A 10,751-nucleotide genomic window follows, 5' to 3' on the forward strand; every position below is an offset into this window, starting at 1 on the left:
TGCGGCTTACAGGTTACAGGCCAGACATTGGACATCTCAAAGTCTTTGGATGCGTAGCTTATGTTCATGTGCCTGATGAAAGAAGAAGGAAGTTGGATCCTAAAGCAGAGAAATGTGTATTTGTTGGATATGCACAGGATCGAAAGGCATACAAATGTTATAATCCACAAACTAGACAAGTGGTCATCTCACGTGATGTGGTGTTTGATGAGCTTGCTAGAGTTGGTACAAAGCAAAAGATGAGGGTATTATTGAGTCACTTGAGGCTGATGTTCATGTGAACTTGCCACCACAAGCAAGTTCTAGTTCTACTACTATGTCTGGGCCAGCAGCAGAAGCTGAGAGTAGCAGTGTACGTCCATGGTCAGGACGTTTGAGGCATGAGAGTGTAAGCACTGGGAGTAGTGCCTATGGATAAAGGCAAGAAGAAAGTCGAAGGAATTGGAATCACAGGTTATGAGTCATCTAGTTCTGAGAGTTTGGATGAGGAGCTTGGCATACCTGTTTTATGCACACCTGGTGCTAGACAGGATAGATATGTGCCACCACATGCTAGAGTTACAGGTGTACAGAGTGACCCGCAGGCATTGCGGAGATCCCAGAGAGTCAGATATCCTGTTGACAGATTGACATATAGAGATTTTGCTATGCACTATGCATATATGACATCTATGGTGAAGCATGTGGAACCTACATGCTATACAGAGGCTATTGGAGAGCATGTATGGGAAAAAGCAATGGATGTGGAGATGGACGCATTGGTCCATAATGATACATGGGACTTGGTTGCATTACCAAAGGACAAGAATGTTATTGGATGTAAATGGGTTTACAAAGTGAAGTGCAAATCTGATGGTTCTATTGAAAGACATAAAGCAAGATTGATAGCAAAGGGTTATGCACAGACCCAAGGATTGGATTATGATGAGACGTTTAGTCCAGTGGCTAAGATGGGCACAGTGAGAGCAGTCATTGCCCTTGAAACTGGTCAGCCATGACCACTATCTAGACACACAACACTTTAGTAAAACACCCAATGGCAGCCATCAGCTGATACAGTACAATACAGCACCACATAGTTGGCACCGTGATACACGCACAACAGTCGGGTAGCAAGCACAGCAATAGTGGCTTTGTGTTCGTTCACAGGCACCATGGAATACCCTTGCTCTTGCTTTGTGTTGCAGCACTGCTTGGCCTCACCTGGAGATGTCTTCGCTAACAACCAGTGTGGTTGTTGAAGATGCTGCTAGACCTTGTAGAACAATGTGGTTGGTGGTGGTGAGAAAGAAGGGCATCACACGATGACTTGTGAGTCAACACAAGCAAGTGCAAAGGCAAGGTGGCTGGTGATTCTAAGGATCCGGGGACTTGTTGATGAGAAGAAAGGCTAAGGGCAAAAGCTTATGGTTGAATCTATAACAAGAAGAGAGACTGGGATGTTGTCCTGTGAGTTCCTCTTGGTTGTATCATGTTACCAATTCTCTTTACCCTTTTGTCATAGACTTGGGAGAACATTTTTATCTCTTTCCCTAGTTTCTAGTTTGAGAACAGGGAAAGTGTTTGTTCTTGTCTTTCATGCACATGTTGGAAATTTGGTGCAAAGCACCCTCATGCTTGTAGTAAACAAATACTCCTTGGAATGAAGTTTTTCCCAAGGGAAGGGGGGGGAGGTCCGGCCCCAGTGATGTGTTGAGAGAGGTTAGCTTTCATTCATTGGTTTGCATGCGTATTCAAACTAGGATTGGTATTACTACTTGGGTGCCCACACCGTTACAGTTGGACCTCACAACTGCCTTCTTGAACGGTGATTTGCGTGAGGTCTATGTATCTCAGCCTCATGGTTTTGTTCAGAAGGGTCAGGAAGCCAAAGTATGTGGGTTACGGAAAGCTTTGTATGGCCTTAAGAAGCTCTCAAAGCATGGACGGAGAAGACTTGGTTGCACATGGGTTTTGTAATAGTCCCGCACAGAGCACTCTCTTATGTCAAGAAGACTCCGGGAGGATTTGTTCTTCATCATGTTATATGTTGATGTACATCATGCTCACAAGCCCTGATGTTGAGAAGATTTCTTTAAGGCTGAATTATAGGTTTCTTTTGAGATGTCTTGGGCCCGTTCCATTACTATTTGGGCATTCAGCTCTCACAGCATAACAATGAGATTGTCTTGATGCAGTCAAAGTATATACAGAGACTGTTGAAAAGGTTTACTCTTGAGGACTATAAGCCTCTGGCTACATCAATGAGACATGTGCCATGCTAAGCATTCAGGATTTTGGTGAGCTTTTTAATCTTGCATACTTGCAGCTGTTGACACACTTGGTTCTCTCATTGCGTCTCACACGGGGTATGCCAAATCATGGGGTGGTGACTTCACATGGGCTCTCTTGATGCCATGCCGCCACTATTATTTATTAAAAACCACCTTGGCATGAAGTGAACAGAGTTGTTAGACATGACATTTGGCAGATATATATCCCTCACAATAACTGAGCATCGCTTTGTTCAGGTCGTGGGTTACTTGAGAATACACATCACATGCAGCTAGAATGGTAATGGGACAGCTAAGAGTTTCATGAGAAGCATGGAAGAGAGAGCTAAGAGACCCTGAGGGTGGCTGATGTCGAGGCAGTGGCTGATTAAGGTGAGTGGCATCAACAATAGCATCGATTTCACAATAAAATCAGTTATGTGCCTTCTTTTTTATACCAATAAAAGTAGCTAGTCTGTGTACTATATGAGTCCAAGTAAAAGGTAGCAACATTTGAGAAAAATAACCTTCTAATGATTGCAAAGGCTCCTCTAATTGTCCCACCGATAAGTGCTGTGTGGGGCAGCAAAGGCTGTTTTACAATGCAATGCTTTCTCCTCCTCAAGGATAGAAGGGTTTTTCATTTAATTTGCACTTCTATTTGAGGTCCTGGTTGTGAATACATCCGTCCTTATAGGGTTTCTCCTGACTTTTTGCAGCCCATTACTGCAGTACTTGTATATGTTGGAACCACTATCAAGGACCTTTCTGACATTAGCCATCATTGGGGCCACTTTACGACATTTGAATGGGTGACATCACTTTTACCATACCTTTTGACATTCATGTGTAGGGCTCTTTTTGTGCCAGTTTCATTGAAACTAAAGAACTTTACAAACTGAGCCCATGATTTTGTTTTGATGTATTTTTTTTAACAGATGCTGTTGGTGATTGGTCTAGCAGCTTCTGGTTAGTATCAAATATCTTGTCTTCTGGAATTATAAGTGTTATAATCTGTTATTTACACAAATTGAATTTCTATGGGGGCTATAGTGGTGTTGATAGTACTGGTCTCTCGGATAGCAAGGAAATCACTTGATAAATCTATTCTTGAGATTGAAAGAGAGAGCAAAAGTTTGATCCCATTTGAAAGTGGGGATGCTTCATACCTTTGCCAGCCTTTGATGATCCGGAGATCGATCCCTATGACAGCAATGACACCAAAAGGTTCCAGCATCCTTTATTGAATTAAACTAAACGCTCAAACATGGGCAAAAAAAATGTACATTCTCATCCAATTAACCATTTGTGATCTTGAAAGGGAGATGAAAAAAGCAGATGTTTGTTATTTTTTGCATTAAAAAAGCAGCCTTAGCAAATTATTTGTAACCTGTGGCTCTCACAAGTGTAGATTGCTTGCTTGCACTTAGAATGAAGTGCAATAATATGTTTGTTTTGGATCGTGCAAGTAGCCATGTTCGTGCATATAGTGACATGGTAGCCTCAATGATAAAGTACACAAACTCGAGTTCATGACCAATTCAAACTATTCTTTAACTTTACTCTTTATTGCACCCACACTTAGAATAAGCATGCTTTACTTGCAACAAGACAAAAGGTCTAGTATCAACTATCAACCCAGGTGTGATAAACAATGCTTATTAGTGTTTTCTTATAAGTTTTGAAACATGAGAGATTATCCAGGCTTTGGAAAAACAGCATAGTCCCAAATGAGTGTTTGTGGAATGTGCTGGTTGGGTAGATGAATGTTCAGTTATTGGCTCTTGCAGGAGCATAAAATGCACAGCCTTTTTTTCGAAGGATAGTGATTTTTTTATTAGATTTTTAGCTCAAATGTGCAGCATATTTGCGCTTGATGATAGAAAGAACCTTGTAAAACCTAGGTTGAGGGTGTGTACAATGATTGTAGCCCTTCAAACCAAGTAACAACTATGAAAAAGCCTCAAGTTCTACATTATAGCCAAGGGGCACAAACGTGAGTTCAATATGCATAGCTATTGTCATGCACAGGTGAACTAATGCCAGTCACCTTTTTATTTTGTGAGCCTTTTTTTTTAATAAGGAAAATAAAGCCTTCCCCAAAATAATTTTCATGATAAATAGGTGTCCTATAATAGCATATCACAAGGAAAGAAGCTTTCTTTCTCAATTGTCCTAATAGCATCAAAGGCAATGGTACACCTAAGTTTGAATGTCACTAGTACTGCCCAAGCAACACCTGAATCTATGTACCCTTTGACAAGTCTACATATCCGCCTACAAAAGGATCTATTCATGAAGGGTAACCTTTAGGTTGATGAAGAGTTACAAAACTCAATTGTATCGTCCAATGATGTCATACACCAACAATGCCGTTCTTTATTAGGTGAGAGCAACATATTATTAGATGTAGTGAAGGCGTACTTGTTGGTGGGAGGAGAAAGTTGACCTTCCATGGGCCAACATGGTAACCATAACATTTTCTCAAAGGTGATTAGTGAAGATTTATTTCATTCCCTCCAGAGGCACTATCTTTAAGCAAAGGATCAGTGCACATCACTTACACATTGGCTGGTCTTAGCTAACCTCAAAGTGGGTGTATGAAGCAAGTGAGTGCGAATATCACTCATGAGACATAGAAGGGAGTCTAAGATTTTAATATCATGAGACATAGTAGGCCTCCTATCATTGGAAGTCCAAGTTTCAAAAAGTTATCTTTTTCAAGGAAATCCTTAATTTTGGAGAATTTATTTATCGACTAGATGAATGGGAACCAAAGAGCATACAACAAAACTGAACCTCCAACTGAAGAGGAGGATAAGTCATGCCTCAATCAGCATGATTCCTTCGTAATCAAAGCAAAAGGATAACCCAAAGTGCCCTTGAATAAGCTTGGGTGCTATTTTGAGTAGGATAAGTTGTGCCTCAATGAGCATGATCCCTTCATAATCAAAGCCAAAGGATAGCCAAAACTGTCCATGAACAAGTTGGGGCACTATTTCAAGAGTGATGAAATGAATGCCATGTATATACAAAGGAATGACAGTCTCCACAATTGTTCAACTTAAGAGTTTATCATAGCCTTGCTGAATCATGTGTCATTGGCCCTTGCCTTTGAACTACAAATATAACTTATCGATGTAGGTGCGTTAGCTCATCCATGTCACGTCCTCACTTCGTTGTCACACCGAAATGCCCTTTGTCAATAGTGTGAAGAAAAAGCTCTCTTCACCTAGATGGAGGTAAATAGATGAATTGGTACATATGTTGATCAATACATAATTTTATAATAAATAGGTGCCTAAAGTAGGTAAATTGAAAACCATTAAAGCTACATGTGTATAGATTGAAAATGAATGTGCATGTGTGATGGTGAACGTGCATGCAAGATGATTGTGAACTTATGTACCAATTCAGCCGTAACATGTGCACCAATTGAAGGTATTTAAGACCAAAAGAGAAATAAATCATCCAATCTTTTAGAGAATTGAATCAACTAGTCTTTCATAGGGGCTGCACCTCATATGGAGATAGTTGGCTCTAGCAATGTAATCCCTTATTATCTGTCCTTCCTCTTTCGCTTGAGGTTATAAATGTTTGCAATGGGACTCCCATCTGGCTCCACTGGGTGAGAATCCCACCATGAAAGTGTGTCTCAAGACATCATAGCTAGCCTTTTCAATCGAGTTTTGTGTTCTAGACCACTGGCATGCTTTGCCTCCTAAGGCAAATTCCAAATAAACAGATCTTGGTAGGAACGACAATCCTTCCCATGGCTTTGTAAACTTGATCAAACTTCTTTAAGTACTGAATGGGATCTACAACTCTATCAAACTTGGTCATCATCCTTGAGATATGGATTGGCTTTATTTTGCCCACATATGAGCCTCTAGGTGTTATATTTGTGCAACCCCCCTTCCCATTCAAACACCATCCTAAGCATGTCTTTTGTGTGTTCATGTGGCAGTGGAACTAAAGGGAAAGGTTATTCAAAACCCTCTAGCTCAAGGTTTGGAATTTCTTGCTTCATAGGATGGTTGGGTTGTGAAGTTTCCAATGGCACTTGTCCTAGATTGGGTTGGCTTTGAGTTTGTAGGCTTGCTGCATAGTAGAGGACATGTTATGTGATTGCTCTTGTGGATCCCTTGGGTTTGAAGTAGTCCCAATCGTTGGCTCTTTACCCTTTCCTATGTTTCCTATTCTTCATCAGTCTCATCTGAATGGAGAGGAACTGGAACTTGGTTTTCAGGGTGAAGAAGCTTCTATAATGGGCTACTTGAGAAGGTGAGACTCCTGGTGTATGCTTGCTCATAATTTGATAGAATGTTTGTCCCTAATGGTACTGCAAAGAGACATGTCATGACTGCTTTAATTGTTGTTGGGATGCTTAGCCATGGCCAGTTTTAGGGAAAATCTAACTTGGGGTCAGCACCAAATGTTTAAAACGTCATCTCGTTTGACATGGTTTGAGCACTTCTTGAGGGAGCAAACCTTAATGTTCTTGGTCCTACTCTTGGTCCAACTCTTGGTCCATTACGAGAGCTTTACCCAATGATAGGTTGATTTAATGCCCTTTTTACGAAATGAATAACGTTGGTTTATTGAGCCAGTTGGTGAATTTGGGGCTATGAGAACCGTTTCTAGGGGTTCCATTGTTCATCTACTCATATATGTGTTTAGTTAGCTTATTTATTCCCAAAGGTTCTTGCTTGAGGGAGATCCAAAAATGAGTCTTACCTTCTTAACAAGGGAGCACTTTATTGTCATTTGTTGGAATTGAAGGTTGGGTGGATATTTAATAAGGTATTGTTTGATACACCACAGCCAACTGATTTGTCGTTTCTAACAATGATTAAGTTTACATGAAAAGGCTTTCTCCCTATAAATCGATCATGAATCAGTCTGTAGTGCTTTCTGAAAGCACGACTAAAAAGTAAATCAAATATGTGGATTCTACTCAAGGTACAAAAATAAATGTTTTTTCTTAATTTTTTTTAGGTTTTGTTAATTTTATTGATTTTTTTGCTAGGCTCATGCATGCATGCCCATGTCTATGGACTCATGCCTTTTTTGTATAAAATAGGCTCATGCAGTTCTGATAAGTTAGAATCATGTTATGCCTAGTAGGCACACATTTTATGGGCTCATTCCTCTAGACTCATGGCTCACATCTAGCTTACAGTATTGTATTATCAAATAGTCCTACTTGGGGATGGATTCCATGGGACTCCATGTCTATGACAGGATTCATGAGCAATTTGTGGGCAATATTTAATGCTCTAATAATTAAAAAGGATAAGAATTTTCCTTGAAAATTATTGCTGATGCAAATTGTATGATACGAAAATCTTTATAGAACATGAGTAGGTATGTTCTTATAAGTCTTCAAGGCAATTTTAGTTAGCTGGTACAATATTAGGTATACTTACATCTAGACTCATGTCTCAAGGTTGACTTTTGTAGACTCCTGGCTCACATGTGAAAACTCATGGATCATGTCTCTAGGCTCACAAAACTCACATGTCTAGCTAGGCTCACATCTATTTTTTGTGGGACTATAGGCTCATGTCTCTTAATGCGAAAGATGGTTTGGCCTACTTTTTGAAGTTTTTTTAGATTTTTTGGATTTGATAAGGATTAATTAAGGTCCATAATTCTAGTTTAGCATGTTTATGCAAGTGATTGTTTGTGTTTTAATTGATTTTGGTTAAGTTTACATACTTGTAAGCTACCGATTTCAACAATGCATGGAAAAATATCAAATGCATTAATAAAAAATAACTTTTCACTCTAAACCACACCTTATTAAGCTCAAAGCTTATGTTTTTAGAGTGGATTCCTTTCCTAATCACAATTTCTAAGCTACTTTTATTCAGTTCTCCCCTCTAAGGTATGCAATTAGAATACCCTAATGCAAACAATCTTCAAAACCAAATAAAAACCACAAATCTAACCATCCAAAGCTCCAAAACCGTGTATTTTTTTGGAGTGTAACCTTCTTATCAAAACTAACCAATATTGGGTGATCCCAAAAGCTTGGAATGGATAGAAGAACAAAGCTAAGTCCTAGGCTAGTCCATGTGCAATAACACAAAATGTGTTCAAGTCAAGTGCTTATCTTAGCCTTATCGATTTACATAATACACAGAAGGATCTAAGCTCATGTATACCACGATGTCTTTGGCCAAGTAATTATACATTTAATCTTTTTGGGTCTACACGGATCCCCTCAAATCAACAGACACAATATGGCCAAGTTATTTAATTTGATCTTGAAAGAAGTGCCTCCTTTTGGGATTGGCAAAAAGTTGATTTTCTTTCAAGTGTAAAAATACCTTTTCCAAGTCTCACTCATGTGCTTGATGATTCTTACTTTAAAGACTAAGATACCATTGAAAACAATACAATAACAAGATTTACAAATTTACAAAATATCATGTTTATCATTTGATTAAAGGTTGTTGAAGCATTGGTTATACCAAAATTCATAACTAAGAACTTATGGTGACATGTCTGAGTGTTCAAGTTAAGAGCTTACCTTAGCCTTGTCGTAGCTTGTTTCATTGGCCTTGCCTTAGATCTATAAAGAATTGTAACTTCCCCATGTGGGTGCGCTAGCTTGTATGTTGTGTCCTCACTCTCTGTTGTCACATTAAAATGCTTGTGTTGCCAATGGGATGAAGGGAGAGCTCTCTCCACCTAGATAAAGGCAAATAGATATGGGTCTCTCTCACACAAAGCAAGGGAAGATGAAGAAGCTAATGCATGAATCCAATAGCATACAAGAAGCTAATGCATGAATCCAATAGCATACAAGAAAGCAAGAGTAGAGAGGATAAGGGGAGCTCACAAGTATTCTATTACAAAGGAATGATTGTGTATTGCATATTGTAAAAAATGACATATATGTATATATGACTAGTTCACACTAGGCCATCTAAAGTTAAAAATGGTATGGCCTCTATTACTAGTCTTAAGCAAGTATGTACACGAAGTCCTTAACCTTTCCCTATTTGACATTAAGCACAAGGTAAGGCCACTTTTTATATATTCCAACACTATTTTAAGTGCACGTTAGAGCGTGTAAGATGGTAAAGCATCTTACAGTATGTCAGGCGGGTAAAACCTTAACCTATGGAGTGGTTAACATACCGCCCCTTCCTAATGGTAATTGTGTCCTCGCATCACCCAAGTCGATGGCAAAGTTATTGCTAGGGTGGAAAGGTGTGGATGGTCCATGATACACCATGAAGTTGGCATCATGTGAGGTTAAGTAGTATGGTTCAAGATCAATAAGCAGTTGGATGTAGGATATATTAGTGATAAGTTTTGGGTAACCTTGGTGGCAGGCATCTTGAAGAGATGGCATGAAAGGTATAGGTGATGGAGTTTTTCATGATGCAAGGTCTCCCTCTATTGTGGAAATGCTTAGGACTCTTCAAAATTAAGTGATAGAAGCGAGAAGCGAGAAGCGATCCTCCACACCCTATTGATTAGCCGAATGAGCACCACGACCATATGGAATGATTTGCATGGGTAGATGGACGTTCTGATCTTAGCATGGGTAGATGGACATTCGAATGTTCTTGGCATGACATGATATTATACCCCAAGCTAATAGCATGATGCCTAGAGATTGGGCTTCTTCATAGTGAATATGTGAGCCAAGGTGAGGCTGTGTTAGTGTTGAATATTGGAGTCAAAGTAGAGGTTATATGCATTTAAGCTCTTTAGAGGTACAAGGTCGAGGGTTTATAGCATTGAAGCTCTTAGAGGTAGTTACAAGGTCAAGGGTTCTTTAGGCACAATGGGTCGTACCATGGGCCAGGCTTATGCACCCACCATGGTCCACCCATCTAAAGAGGTACCTGGAGGGTTGGCATTGACGAGGTTAGTTATAGGTACATGTATTTGTGTGTGCCATGAGATGCGAGATTTTTTTTAAAAAAATATGATGCCCATATAGTGAAATATGCAGGTGATGTGCATGGGCAATGGGCGGACAGTGTACCCCTGTGTGTAAACTCATCTTTGAAGATTTCTTCAACTCAACTACTTTCTTGAATTATCTTTGTTGTGCTTTCTTCAATATTTTCTTAACATCCGTTTTTTATTGGGAAGTCAAGATTATTAGATTGCTGATGCATGATAGATGGCTTTACCCATAGCTCCAATGGAGTTGGGTAACCTCTCTGTGGATCAAGGGATCTGGCATTAGTGAGCACTGGAATAGAGACAATGCGGATCAATGGGTGGTGGGGCCAAAGAAGAGGCCACATAGGGTTCCTCATGATTTGAGGATGATCAAGGCAATGGGTCGTACCATAGGCCACGCTTGTGCTCACCATGATCCCCCCATCTAGAAACTTACATGGACTATCGTCAATGATGAGGCTTAATGCAGGTGCTTAAGATATCAATGCCTATTGATGTGTCTACTAGATGCAGAGTTCATGTGTATATTGTTATTGTAGATGGCCATGCATGGGTATTGGGCAA

General features: G+C 39.7%; 1 protein-coding gene across 1 annotated transcript; it reads left to right on the top strand.

Moving 5' to 3' along the window:
- Positions 1-1,725: 1,725 nt before the first annotated feature.
- LOC147604697 (uncharacterized) lies at positions 1,726-3,499 on the top strand. The gene is made up of 4 exons (XM_086795001.1): positions 1,726-1,872; positions 2,972-3,064; positions 3,191-3,221; positions 3,306-3,499. The coding sequence occupies exons 1-4, from the start codon at positions 1,726-1,728 to the stop codon at positions 3,497-3,499; spliced, it is 465 nt and encodes a 154-aa protein (XP_086651127.1).
- Positions 3,500-10,751: the final 7,252 nt, after the last annotated feature.

The sequence above is a fragment of the Cibotium barometz genome, chromosome 61 (genome assembly GCF_041138505.1).
Source record: "Cibotium barometz isolate CiBa-2024 chromosome 61, ASM4113850v1, whole genome shotgun sequence".
Classification (NCBI taxonomy): Eukaryota; Viridiplantae; Streptophyta; class Polypodiopsida; order Cyatheales; family Cibotiaceae; genus Cibotium; species Cibotium barometz.